The sequence below is a fragment of the Nannobrachium achirus genome (assembly GCF_963921795.1).
Source record: "Nannobrachium achirus genome assembly, chromosome: 18".
Taxonomy (NCBI): Eukaryota; Metazoa; Chordata; class Actinopteri; order Myctophiformes; family Myctophidae; genus Nannobrachium; species Nannobrachium achirus.
In genome coordinates, this window is record NC_137825.1 from 1,756,500 (window position 1) to 1,771,423 (window position 14,924).

General features: G+C 43.4%; 1 protein-coding gene across 1 annotated transcript in view; it reads left to right on the forward strand.

The window, feature by feature from the left end:
* The window catches only part of afap1l2 (actin filament associated protein 1-like 2), a 129,190-nt gene that overhangs the window by 52,473 nt on the left and 61,793 nt on the right, over positions 1-14,924 (forward strand). Inside the window, exons 3-4 of the mRNA XM_080746874.1 lie at positions 8,622-8,687; positions 12,988-13,079. Of these exons, the coding sequence (XP_080603000.1) occupies positions 8,622-8,687; positions 12,988-13,079 (158 nt within the window). The remainder of the gene's footprint in view (positions 1-8,621; positions 8,688-12,987; positions 13,080-14,924) is intronic.

Sequence of the window (14,924 nt, forward strand, 5' to 3'; positions counted from 1 at the left end):
ATATAAGCTTATTGATACCATGGGTAATCAATAAATATAAGCTTATTGATACCATGGGTAATCAATAAATATAAGCTTATTGATACCATGGGTAATCAATAAATATAAGCTTATTGATACCATGGGTAATCAATACATCTGTTATGGAGTTTGTAGCGGAGCCTTGTGTCCAGCTCCGTTCCTAACTGTAACAGAGTTCAAAGGTCACTACCAGCCCCAGTGAGCCATAGTCAGCTGTTGTGCCAGCTTTGTGTTTAATTGAGTAAATCAGAATTGCGTTGCATTCAACAGAATTCACCTCCAAAAGGGCATTTTGCCATTATTCTCCCCGAGATTATGCTGCGAGGAAAGCGTTGAGATAAAAGCCATTTTGGTTAAAACTGAAAATAACTTTGTACTTCAAGTTTTAAATGATACAAAGTATTAATTTTAAGTGTTGCAGTAGATTAGAGATTATCATGATTGATTATGTGTGACGTTATAGAGTAGATCATGTATTCATTGATTATATTAATATCTAGGTCTGTATGATGATACTAATACTTGATAGTTAGGAGTAGAGAGGCCTTCAGTAGGCCTCAGTAACTGTTGTTTTGGTAAAGCCTATCTTGTTATGGTACAGATCGTTCCAGAGGCCTTGAAGCCACACAGTATAACTCTAGTGTCTGACCATTCTTCTTTGCAGAACTCTTTTACCCCTGCCCAGAGTGTTAATTGTACTTCTGTCCATGATATCATGTTACATAACCCTGACCACCACCACCTAATATAATTGTCTTGTCTCGTGATTATTGATTGATCTGAATTCCATCACAGTGTCCAAATAAATTCTGAATATTATCAAATGATCTTGCGGCGCCGTCGCGGCACCCCAGGGTGCCCTGTCACCCACTTTGAAAACCCCTGGCAACCCCTGGCCAAGAGGTTGAAACAAGGTTATTTCAATATATTATAAACCATAATAGCGGTTATCGTCCTCTCCCTAGTATAGTGTATATGTTTAGATAGGTCCAGTGTAACAGCGGTCAGAACAGGGGTCCGTCGGCCCCATCATGTTGACCTGGCTCTGTTTCTACTATAGTATATATGTTTATATAGGTCCAGTGTAACAGCGGTCAGAACAGTATATATGTTTATATAGGTCCAGTGTAACAGCGGTCAGAACAGTATATATGTTTATATAGGTCCAGTGTAACAGCGGTCAGAACAGGGGTCCGTCGGCCCCATCATGTTGACCTGGCTCTGTTTCTACTATAGTATATATGTTTATATAGGTCCAGTGTAACAGCGGTCAGAACAGTATATATGTTTATATAGGTCCAGTGTAACAGCGGTCAGAACAGTATATATGTTTATATAGGTCCAGTGTAACAGCGGTCAGAACAGTATATATGTTTATATAGGTCCAGTGTAACAGCAGTCAGAACAGTATATATGTTTATATAGGTCCAGTGTAACAGCGGTCAGAACAGTATATATGTTTATATAGGTCCAGTGTAACAGCGGTCAGAACAGTATATATGTTTATATAGGTCCAGTGTAACAGCGGTCAGAACAGTATATATGTTTATATAGGTCCAGTGTAACAGCGGTCAGAACAGTATATATGTTTATATAGGTCCAGTGTAACAGCAGTCAGAACAGTATATATGTTTATATAGGTCCAGTGTAACAGCGGTCAGAACAGTATATATGTTTATATAGGTCCAGTGTAACAGCGGTCAGAACAGGGGTCCGTCGGCCCCATCATGTTGACCTGGCTCTGTTTCTACTATAGTATATTATGTTTATATAGGTCCAGTGTAACAGGGGTCAGAACAGGGGTCCGTCGGCCCCATCATGTTGACCTGGCTCTGTTTCAAAGACAGACAGAGGAATAAACCTGCTTTGATTTCCTCTCAGGGTAAAAGCTCTGAGTCAGCTCCAATCCTTCCTGAAAAGAACCCCAACAATCTGCCCCACGCAGGTTTCACCCCGCCCTGCCCTGCCCTGACCGGGGGTTGAACCCGGGCCCCCCCCCCCCCCCCCCCCCCCCCCGCGCTCAGAGGAACGCCCACTTGCATGCAGTGGTGTAAAGTAACTAAGTACATTTACTTAAAGGGCCAGTTCACCTCTGGGACAACCAGATCTTATTTTATTGTTGTTTGGGACACGATCAACACAATCCTGAGTTATTTTTTTGTGTTCAATCTGTGTTTTGAGATATTTTAGTATTTCAGAATGAATGATGATGCATTTTGCATCATATGACTCATCATGCTGCATCATATGATGCAAAATGCATCATCATTCATTCTGAAATACTACCAGTAAGACTCCCTAATCGGGAGATAAGCGACCGTAGGTCACTTATCTCCACAAATAGGGCAAAAATTTGTTTTTCCAAAAACTTCCGGATCCATGTTGATGACATGAGTGTAGACATACTGTGTAGTGATTTCCGTGATTTGAGGGCCAAAACTGTAGGAGCAGTGGCCAAAAATGTGTTTTAAAAATCGGCCTGTAGGTGGCGCTAGAAGAGGGCCATGTGAGAAATGAGGGGTGGGGTGTCCGCGTTGCCTTGGCGGACGATTAGGTACCGGCCCCGGCTCTCCCGGACGCTCCTAGCCCGAGTTACGGCATTTTATGTGAGCTGCAGTGGCAGGGGGTCCTCCACTGGGGGCGCCACCACTTTTGCATCTGTTCTGGAGCACCAGGAGTGGGTGGTCCCCGGGAATTCCCCGTGAGCAGCCCCGTTGGGGTGGTCATTTGGTAATTTTTGCACATTTGGTATTTTTTTTACACCTGGGGGTCCCCCAGGGACCTGGGGGTCCCTGGAACTCTGGGGGTCCTTGGAGGTTGTAGTTTGGCAGGCAAGGAGTTTGTGTGGAAATTTTGGCATGGATCGGGCCAACGGTGGCCGAGATATGAGCAGGGCAAAAGTGTGACGTGTGAGGTGTGACTGACTGACGGACGCACGGACACCTCGAGCAGCTTTCTGTAGTAAGTGCGACCTACGGTCGCAAAAATATCTCAAAACACAGATTGAACACAAAAAATAACTCAGGATTGTGTTGATCGTGTCCCAAACAACAATAAAATAAGATCTGGTTGTCCCAGAGGTGAACTGGCCCTTTAAGTACTGTACCTAGGTACAATGTTTAGGTATTTGTACTTTAATTGAATATTTCCAATTTCCAATACTTTTACATCTTGAATCCAAATATGGTACTTTTAACTCCGCTACATTTATTTGAAAACTTTAGTTACAAGTTACTTTACAGGTGTAAATTATAAGATTATAAAACATACATAAACCACTTTAGCTCTGTTTTATACCTACAGTAGGCTGTTTGAAAATAGCCGCTCTAAGCTCACAATGCATCACATAGACACATTGTAGATCGGCTGTTTTCAACAAAAAAAAAAATATATTCATTTTGAACTTGAGAAATGGGACTTTCCACACAATGAGTGTTTTTACTTGTTTTAATACTGGACTTTTTAACAGAATATTTTCTACATGGTGGTATTATACTTTTACTTGAGTAAAACAATGTAGTACTCCTTTCACCACTGGAATTTGAGAAGGTGTGTGCGTGTGTGTGTGTGTGTGTGTGTGTGTGTGTGTGTGTGTGTGTGTGTGTGTGTGTGTGTGTGTGTGTGTGTGTGTGTGTGTGTGTGTGTGTGTGTGTGTGTGTGTGTGTGTGTGTGTGTGTTTGTGTGTGTGTGCGCTGTCATGGAGAGACTGACTAACATCAGATGTATGCAGTGTGTGTGGGACGGTCCAACACAACACAATACCCTGCCTGTTTGGGTGAAATTCCCCTTTAAGGCTCCACTTGTTCACGTAAACAAAGTGACTTTTTTATTTGCTCCTAAAACCCCAAGACTCAAGCGTGCAACAAACCCTTTATGGCGGAGAGTATTTCACTTGAAAAAAACGTATTTTCTATCCATCATACAGTCTTTGAAACGATGAATTTGTGGAGATTTGTTTTGCTTTTGTCTCATTCTTGAGACAATATTTTAATAACCAGGTCATAGGTCAATAGGAGACTCTGTATGAGAATAAACAGAACAAACTCCATCAATTCAAGTCTGCATGGGTTTTGGAATTGACAGATTTGTTTAACCCATTTAAACCAACACATTCTAGACTGTGGCGTAGCTATTCAAAAATAACAGATGTACAAGCTCCTTGGAAAGTCTTGAACGCGTTTGAAAAATGCAGAATAACTTTGTATTACGAAAATGTTTGAGAAGCACAGATTTAGAAAGCCTTGGTAGAATCATGGTCCTCGGCTCTTAATAATTGTATACCATACCTCATTTTATTGTGGCTTGTTGAAACATAAATAAATATAAATAAATGGTAAATTTGATAATTTTTTGAGCTTGTAGATCAGCTATTTTTCGGCAAAGAGGTTTGGTGTAGAGGGGAAAAAGAGCAGACTAAGTACAGAGTGAAAGGTCAAGTTTATTAAGTATTGACGGTTCAAGTGGTTAAATATCTGAAAACACAAATTGACATGAATCCAAAATACACTGATGATTGTGCTGTCAAACAATGAAACTATATGGAATCTATGAACAGGTTGTTCATAGATTGCTTCATCTCTCTCTCAGCTAAGGGGTCCCTGCTTCATCTCTCTCTCAGCTAAGGGGTCCCTGCTTCATCTCTCTCTCAGCTAAGGGGTCCCTGCTTCATCTCTCTCTCAGCTAAGGGGTCCTTGGCCTGAAAACATTGAAGACCCCTGCTGTAGAGTAAGTAAATTAGCAGGTCAGAAAGGCTTATTGTCCATATCAGCCTGGGTATCCTGGTTTCACTATGTGCTGCTACACCCCTGGCAGATGGATTACAACACCTACCATCAGCTGCCAGTACCTTTCTGTTTCACTATGTGCTGCTAGACCCCTGGGAGATGGAGAACAACACCTACCATCAGCTGCCAGTACCTTTCTGTTTCACTACGTACTGCTACACCCCTGGGAGATGGAGAACAACACCTACCATCAGCTGCCTGTACCTTTCTGTTTCACTACGTACTGCTACACCCCTGGGAGATGGAGAACAACACCTACCATCAGCTGCCAGTACCTATCACACCACCCAACACCAAGCTGTAGTGTAGAACTCAAACGCTGAGTTGGCTTGCGGTGCCCTCCCGGGATCGAGCGTCTCTCGACAGTCGAGAGCTCTACCTACTGAGCCACAGCGTAATGCTGCGACCTTACACCACATCTAAGAGCTACAGAGGAGAGCAGAGACTATTGTACTGTCAGGACAGGACAGAGAGTTCTCCCAGTGACTAGTGGCCAATCATCTCCCGACTAGATGATTGGCCACCTGAAGGGCAGAGATCTCATTATCTCCATATATGGGCATAAAAGGGACACAGACAGACAGATACAGAGATCTTCATATATGGGCACAAAATGGACGCAGACAGACAGATATCTTCATATATGGGCATGATATCTCCATATATGGGCATGATATCTCCATATATGGGCATAAATGGACACAGGCAAACAGATGGTCAAAACGGGTCCTATGACAACTAGGCCTGTCCTCTAAAAATCGACGAATCGACGCGTCGTTTTAAGCCCCGCGAATTGACGCCAATTGTTTGAGTCGAGGCGAAAATATATATATTTTTTATATCACCAGTTAGCCTACTACTGGACTGGTGTCATGTACTTCCAATGAGAAGTAGCAATTGGCGAACAGTTATTTATTGTCTCGCACCAGCGTAGGGGTGAAAGTGAGACAGAACGGCCAGAACGGTTCAGAACCGCCGCTTCGTTAAAACATTCGGAGCCGGGATTAAGAGGAGGAAGCACGCTGTCAAAATCCCATATTAAATAACCTCCTGCCACAGCACAAACGCACGTCCACGAAGTAAACAATCTTCTTAAGTCAAATTAACATACACAAGTGTAGGCTACAAGTTACATTTTCTAATTAAAGTGCTTCTGAATTGTTCCAGTGTTGTAATCCATGATGAATGATTGTGTTTCGCTGTGTTTGCGTCCATGACATGTCCACACTGCTGGCTCTAGTGGGAGCTGTGCCTCCACCTTTTTATGATCCGTTTCTGAAATGAATCCGTTCTCGACACTGACTCATTACTCTGTCAGTGCTCTGTGTCCCGCGACTGCGGACTGGATCCCATCGTTCATTTAAAAGAGCTGTTCAAGAGAGCGGAATCGTTCGCGAATGTCTCATCTACTGCACGCTGCCGAGAGACGGGGCAGAGTTGAAACAGCGGAGATGTTTTATTTGTTTTAACGGTGTGTTATAACTCTATGGTTGTACACTGCTATGCAGATAACATTTGTGCTCGCGCACCGATATCACCGAAAACACTGTGTATTCAATTCATCTCTTAATGTATTATTGTATTATGTTGACGTGGTTTAAAGCAACACTTTTTTTTTTTATACAAAGTAGACTATAAAACGTTTCGTCGACGCGTCGGATTAACCCCCGCGACTCGAATCGACTTCATAAATCCTGAGTCGAGGACAGCCCTAATGACAACAGTTATAATGGGGTTTGCATTAAAGGGCGGGGCATTCATTCCCTATTTACATCGTTCCCGAGTTGGCCAGGTCGCCGACTAGACGCTTGGGCGGCCGAGCTTCTAATATAATAACAGCAAAAACAACAACAAAAATCTAAAAGGGTAGTAATGATAATGATGCTGACGTAGGAAAGAAAGATGGTGCAAAAGGCAAAATAGCAAAGAGAATGAACAAAAAAAGCATCCTCAACTGTACATGTGCATAAAGTTTGGTATATTGTATACACCACCACCACCCGTAGTAGCTACTGTACTTTAACTATATGTATGTATGTACTGTATGTACTGTAGTGTATATACTGTAGTGTTGTTGTCGAGTCCACCTAAAGCGAGTCCAAGTCAAGTCCAAGTCATATGGGGTTCGAGTCCGAGTCGAGTCCGAGTCAAGAGCCCCTGGGAGGGGGCCGAGTCCGAGTCGAGTCCGAGACCAATGGGAGGCGAGTCCGAGTCGAGTCCGAGACCAATGGTAGGCGAGACCGAGCCGAGTCCAGTTTTCTTTTTCTTTTTTTCTTTTTGATAGGTAGGCTGCAGAAAACAATATATATATTTTTTTCGGACACACACACACACACACACACACACACACACACACACACACACACACACACACACACACAATGCAAGAACCCCCCGTTCATGTGCATTCACCTGTCTGGTGTTTCCTACCAATACCTTTCAAATTAATGGCTTGTCTTCAAATTAAATCAATAGGTCTCCCCAAATTACCTTTGGTTGCTGTCAATACTGTGGTTTAGGTTTGAGGGAGTTTTATTTTAGTTTTTTCCCATAGGCCCTACAGTACCAATATTCTGTCTAAGATCTAGACATTTGAGTTGCTACAATTACATTTTCTCCCAGGCAGAGAACAGAAGGACCCATGCACCAAAAGGCCAAGTGATAACAAAAATAATATTATTTAAAAAGAATTATGTCTACTACTGTAATCTATAACATTTTTAAACATTGCTGTTATAGTTGCATTGAAATAGAGCATGCATGATTTTAGCAAAACGTTTTTCAAACAAACTCTTATCTTAATATTTTATTTTGACTAAAAGCTAAAATAAATAAATAAGGTTTTCCCATTCAAACACATAGCAGTACGTGCCTGTCTTCATTTCATTGTTTAAGGTGAGAAATGTAGGCTACCCTATGTCATTAGTCTGATGCCTTTCAAGTAAATACAAGGCAAAACAATACCCCATGTCACTGCTTCAAGTTGTTTTGATTCGTTTTAACCTCTCTACAGGGACTTACAATGTTACACTTCTCTCTGTTGATCAGTGCACTTTAAAACTTTCGGACGAGGCTTGCTTAACGAGTAATAGACTACACCTGGAAATACAAAAAGACGTAAATTCTTAATCCAGCTGTGCAGGTGGATTAAACTACACATGATCACAAAGGCTTGTGTTTGGAAGCTGTTAGGACTTATTTATTTGGGGACACAAGGATATCCTGCAGGTAAGAGGAAAGTGAACTGTTGTGCTGTTGTCTGTTTGGCGAAAAAAATAACTTCTGGGAAGATTAGATGCTTGCTGCTGTGCTGAGCGGGGGGCTCTACGTGTGTGTGTGTGTGTGTGCTACTACTGTGTGCCTATCAGATGCGCGTCAGAATGCTCCGTTACTTAACAAGGCAGCTCTCTCAATGTCAACGTGAATGCGCTCCTCATATGGATATAACATTAATTCCATTGCATTGTAGTGACTTGACTCGAGTGGACTCGGTGGGGGGCGAGTCCAAGTCAAATTAGACCGAGACCGAGACGAGTCCAAGTCAAATTAAGGGCGAGACCGAGACGAGACCGAGTCAGTGAAAATTTGGACTTGAGTCCTGACTCGAGACGAGTCATTGACTCGAGTACTACAACACTAATATACTGTATGTACTGTATGTACTGTACTGTATGTGTGTGTGAATGTAATGCACAGCCATTGTAAAGCGCCTTCGATAAGGACGCTATATAAATGCACCGTTTACCATTTACCATGTTGTGTTGCATGTTCTAACATACTATTATGTTGTTAACATGTGTTTAATATGTTTAACAGGAGGGGATGAGGAGTACATCTACATGAACAAAGTCACTGCCACTGGAAAGGAGAACTCTGAGGAAGGTGAGCAATGTTTAATCAGTTCAATCCTATTTGAACTAGGGACCCCCCCCCCCCCCACACCCACCCAAGCAGACAAGCACTTGGAAATGTAGGAGTTGAGGGCATTACATTTAGTTTGACTCTGTTCAACAGATAAATATTGTGATAATAGACAATCTACAGGCTCAGTCTGCTATTTTCACAAGGTTTGCCAATTTCTCAGGTAATATCTGACCATTGGCCATATTCAGGGCTGGATTAACCATTGGGCCAGTGGGGCCGTTGCCAGGGGCCCTTGGCTCTCAGGGGCCCTTGGGGGAACTTAGCCGTGCGGTCATTGACAAATTATTAAAATTAAATGTATACATTTAATAAAAAATCAAAAGTGGGCCCCTCTTCTGTTGTCTACAGTGTTTTCTTGGCCCACAGATGATCATCATGGCTTAAAATCTGAGCTGGGTTGTGCGCTTCGGGAGGAAGGGGTGGAGTTGGGGGGCCCTAAAAAATATAGGCCAGGGGCCCTCACGGGGGTTAATCCATCCATGACCATATTCACCTGGCGGCCATGTTTGACATTTGCATTGAAAGCTGTAGGGTGGCCACACACTCTCTTAATGGCAAGATGGCCGCTGTGTGAATTTGGCCGCTTCTTTTAAAAAGTCATTAATGGTAACTTCATGAATATGCAGACAGCTGTGTACACGTACAGTATAGTCTACTGCAGGGGTGGGTAGCATTGATGATGGCGAGGGCCACTATATTTCCACCTTCACTCCAGAGGGCCACATTGCATATTTCCATGTCCTACTTTGTCATTCTAGTATCGCATACAAAAGAAGCAAAAATAGCAGATCTACAAGCGATGCGTTTTGAGCTTGTGGATCGGCTATTTTTCCTTTTTTTGATTTGGAATCCTGAATTCGTTTTTGTTATTTTGTAACATTTTGATTTCCAACACATTTGGTTATATACTCATGTTAACTTTATGAACCTAAATACAAAATACATTGGACATAAAAAAAAATGTATACATTTTAATACTACTATACTAGTCATTAACACTTGGGGAGCCAAACTCGTTCAGGGACGAGTTAAGGCCACTAGGTGTCCCCCTGCCACAGGAAGTTATCTCGTTCACAGACGAGGCAACAAACAGTTAACTTTTTGAGCCTGCAGCTGCCCTTTGAATGACCTGAGTGCATTACGTCACCCAGTCAGTGCAGGCAGCCCCTCTGGGCAAGACATCACGGAAGGACTTAACATTGCTTTAGATTCTACTTTGAAACATAAGAACGGCTTTATCTAAGAATGAAGTGAAAACAGGCCCATGGAAGCAGAGAGCTGATTGTTTTCACGGCAACACTTTACCGCGATTTTACCGCGATTTTTGGATTTTAGTTTCGCGAGCGTTTGTAAACAAATGGATTATCCTCCTCAATCTTCTCTGGACACGCACGTGCACACGCACAAAGCTTGCGAGGCACGTCAAAACAAAGCGTAAGTCAATGGTGGCAGCAGCAACAGCTATAAATGTTATAAACCTTAGCAGCCCATGTGTTAAGCTACTAATATAGACTGAAGGAATTAATACTAGTCATTAAGCTACTAATATAGACTGAAGGAATTAAAGCGGGTCATGTTATGAATTGTAACAGCTGAAATCAATAATATATCAGTATTCCGGTATTAACCTGCGGGCCGCATTACATGAAGGTGGGGGCCGCATGTGGCCCCCGGGCCACCTGTTGCCCATGTATTGTCTACTGTATGTTGGGCTTGTTTACTGTTGAGTGAAAAAAGCTGAAAACCCCGTCCCGTAGATGTTCAGCTCATCATGACGCCCGGCACCAAAACCACAACACTTTCGTTTTTACGCTCAGCAACGGAAACACAGGCGTTGTTTTTTAGAGACGTGAAGAAACAAGAGGGGGGGGGGGGGGGGGCAACAGAGGTTTGGAGGAAATGTATTCTGATGAGAAAATAGACCTCTTAGCTGAGAGAGAGATGAAGCAGGGACCCCTTAGCTGAGAGAGAGATGAAGCAGGGACCCCTTAGCTGAGAGAGAGATGAAGCAGGGACCCCTTAGCTGAGAGAGAGATGAAGCAGGGACCCCTTAGCTGAGAGAGAGATGAAGCAGGGACCCCTTAGCTGAGAGAAAGAGATGAAGCAGGGACCCCTTAGCTGATAGAGAGATGAAGCAGGGACCCCTTAGCTGAGAGAAAGAGATGAAGCAGGGACCCCTTAGCTGAGAGAGAGATGAAGCAGGGACCCCTTAGCTGAGAGAAAGAGATGAAGCAGGGACCCCTTAGCTGAGAGAGAGATGAAGCAGGGACCCCTTAGACATTCTATTCGATTAGATGTAGATCTAATCTTCGTCTATTTTCATCTTATGTTCCCCTCAGAAAGTTCTATGAGCTCACAATGTTGTGAGCTCGTAGATCTGCTATTTGGACAATATGTATCTGTGGAACCGAGTCAAACTAAATGTAAAACCTCAACTCCTGCAAGTTCTTATCAGGGTGGGGGGTCCCCAGTTCAAATATGATTATTGTGGGGGGTCTCCTGTTCAAAAAAAAAAAAGAAAAAAAAAAGAAAAAACATTCTCTGAGGGTCCCGACCCTTAGTTTGGGAACCCGCTGCAGTGGATGTCAAGACACACATGTGAAAAAGTCCCCCTCACCCCCCACCCCCCCACAACCCCCCCATTTCCTGTTCCTGTGTCAGTAGCTTGTGAGAGCCAAGCTGTTTTATTTGGACAGCATGAGGGGGGGGGAGGGGGAGGGGGGGGGGGGGGGGTTCAGCACATCATGACGCCCGGCACCAAAGCCACAAAACTTTCGTTTTTGCGCTTTGCGACGGAAACGCAGGCGTTGTTTTTTAGAGACGTGAAGAAACAAGAGGTGCGGGGGGAGGGGGGAGGAAGGTGCAGGTATCAGTGTGTTTCTCTCTAAAGCTGCTGGCAGGCCTAAACATTGTCAGTTTAGTGGGTTGTGTTTTCTTAGAGGCCTTTTTCTAAAGCAGGGGTCTTCAACTGGGGGTCCTCAGTGTTACTACTGTCTGGGGTTCCTCCAAATCTTTGTGTGATATGAACTTTATTTTTTCTACACTAACCACTTGATCCCTAGCATCCCTATTCTGTGTGCGGGTGGCGTGAGCTTGTAGATCGTCTATTTTTTCAAATAACCAATGTATATACTGTATAATATTGGTGCCCATGTGTTTGCTTCTTTTGGGCTCGCAGTTTTCATAGACCCGGTTACTTATTTCTCATAAAATCTGGCAACGCTGCATGGTGTCAGGCAGGGAACGCTAAATACGAGACTGGTGCTCTCATACACGCACGCACACACGCACGCACACGCACACGCACGCACGCACGCGCGCACACACGCACACACACACTCACACACACACACACACACACACACACACACACACACACACACACACACACACACACACACACACACACACAGCATTCCAGGTTGAACAAATCATCCTCTTCATTTCCTGTCTTCCTCAATCATCTTGTTCGTCAGTCACATGACATCAGTCACATGACCCTGGAGCTGAAGGTTTCAGTTTGGTCATCCTGTAACGCAGTGGTCCTCAACCTGTCGGTCAGGACCACCAGAGGGGTCCCCAGATGATTAACTTAATGTGCAACATTGTTTTCTCTCTCAACGGTAAACAAACCAACATAAAGTTTAAGTGTATAGACTCTATAGAGGGTATCTGCACATTTCTAAAGTGACAATTTAAGGACTTTTTAATAGCTCTAAAATGACAAATTAAACATTGGCCAAATTGTCAAATATTAAGAGGCAGAAATTGTGAAAATAGCAGATCTACATGCTCACAACGCCTCACAACACGAGGCGTCGTGAGCATGTAGATCTGCTGTTTTCACAATAGAACCGTGTTATACAAAATGTAATGCCTCAACTCTTAGTGCTCGTCATGGTGTGTGTGTGTGTGTGTGTGTGTGTGTGTGTGTGTGTGTGGGGGGGGGGGGGGGGTCCCCAGTTAAAATATGATTATTTTGGGGGTCCCCAGTTAAATTATGATTATTTTGGGGGTCGCGGCCTGAAAAGGTTGAGGACCACTACTGTAACTGACAGATAAAGACATGATTACTCTTACTGGACACACGCAATGCACATGTTCATGCATGTCTGGAACATTATGAATATTATCAACTAAAGATAAATGATAGCAAATTATGAACTAACTATGCATTAATTCATTCAACCATTCATTCATTCATTCATTCATTCATTCATTTATTCACTCACTAATTTGTATGTATTCTTTTTAACAGATGACAAGCCAGATGCTCTGGCCAATGGAAAAACAGGAAAACACGTCCCCGCCCCTCAGAAGAGTCTGCCGGAGCTCCCCCCACCACGAACTGTGAGTTTGATGATGTCATCACTGTGATGATGTCATCACTGTGATGTTGTCATCACTGTGATGATGTCATCACTGTAATGATTTCATCACTGTGATGTTGTCATCACTGTGATGTTGTCATCACTGTGATGATGTCATCACTGTGATGTTGTCATCACTGTGATGATGTCATCACTGTAATGATGTCATCACTGTAATGATGTCATCACTGTGATGTTAAAAATGGCACACTTTGCGTTGGTATCAAACGTGACACAGTGCATATCTCCTTATATGGGCTTTCTGTCCGTGCCATCAGCTGTGGTGATGTCAGTCTGGTACTGTATACTCTGCTCACTGCTTCATTAGTCAATGAAGAGCTGCCGGATCCCGGATGTAAATCGTCGCACGCGTGACAATTTACATTTTTTTTTACCTACATTTACACACCCAGTATAACATTAGCGGCATGTGGCCAATCAGAACACTGGTAGTCAGTCCAGCAATTCAGATCAATCTGAATAACTGGCATATTAAAAAAAGATTTTTATTGTTAACACAATTCTATGACACCATGCATGTGTGTGTATATAGCTTACAGTCTATTGTGTGTGACTGTCACCTATGAAGCGTCACATCAGAGGAATTACAAGAAATTGAACAAAAAATTGTGGTATCTGTGGTAGCCGAGGGACTCAAATTGGAGAATGGACAATATGACTTGCAGAGAACTGTACCCCCAAATTAATCACTGCACGTGCTCATACGTACAGGGACATATGGGGACATATAGAGACATATGGAGACATATAGGGACATATAGAGACATATGGGGACATATAGAGACATATAGGGACATATAGAGACATATGGGGACATAAAGAGACATATAGGGACATATGGGGACATATAGAGACATATAGGGACATATAGAGACATATGGGGACATATAGAGACATATGGAGACATATGGGGACATAGGCAGCGACGGCTCCAGAGAATTGTGACTGGGGTGTGGGGGCTATGGGGGGGCTAATGAATTTTGGCAACAAACAATAATGAATAATAATTACTAATACGACAAACACGATTCTCTGGCTTAGGATATTGATAACTGAACAGAGCAGATCATGGGCAGATGCCAGCTCCAGATCTGTGGCCTGTAGGAGATGGGAGAGGGTTATTGTGAGGCTGAAGATGCTTCCCAGCATAGTGACATCAGACATCACAAGTCTCCCGGATGTTGTGGGAGTCTCCCGGAAATCAGCGTCTCCTCCCGGACACCTGCGACAGGCACTGAACCTCCCGGAAATCCCGGCCGCTCGCGCAAATGCCTGCTGGATCCGGTCTAGACCGAATCAGCAACCCGCGATGCGTTCTGATTCGTCATCGAACTGTCAATCTGGCAAATTAATTCACTCCGATTCGCTGTGGGAGATGTGGGCGTCTAAAAGTGACCAACCACTGGTCTCAGATGCAGAGACTGGGTTCTCTGACAGACTCACGCGCGAAGGAAGAAGGATATAATCTGCTTGTAAAAGTAAACAGACAGGTTTTGACAGCTCTTGCTAATTATGAATTAAAATAACAGTACTTTGCAACTGTCGGTTCTTTTTCGCTGGACAACTGGACATACAACTGGACATGTAGCTGTCAGCCTGCTGTGAGACGCACAGCAGCCTGCAGGCTGCTGTGTCTCACTGAGAGTGACAGAACTTTGTCCCAAATAGGTACAGAAATTCATCATGCTATAAATTGACCCGATTATATTAAGCCTAACATTTTTTAACAGTTTTTAACCGCTTTTGCCCGCAGAAAATTTGTAAAATCAGAGAAAAACGTGCGCGCGTGCATTTGGGACCTCCC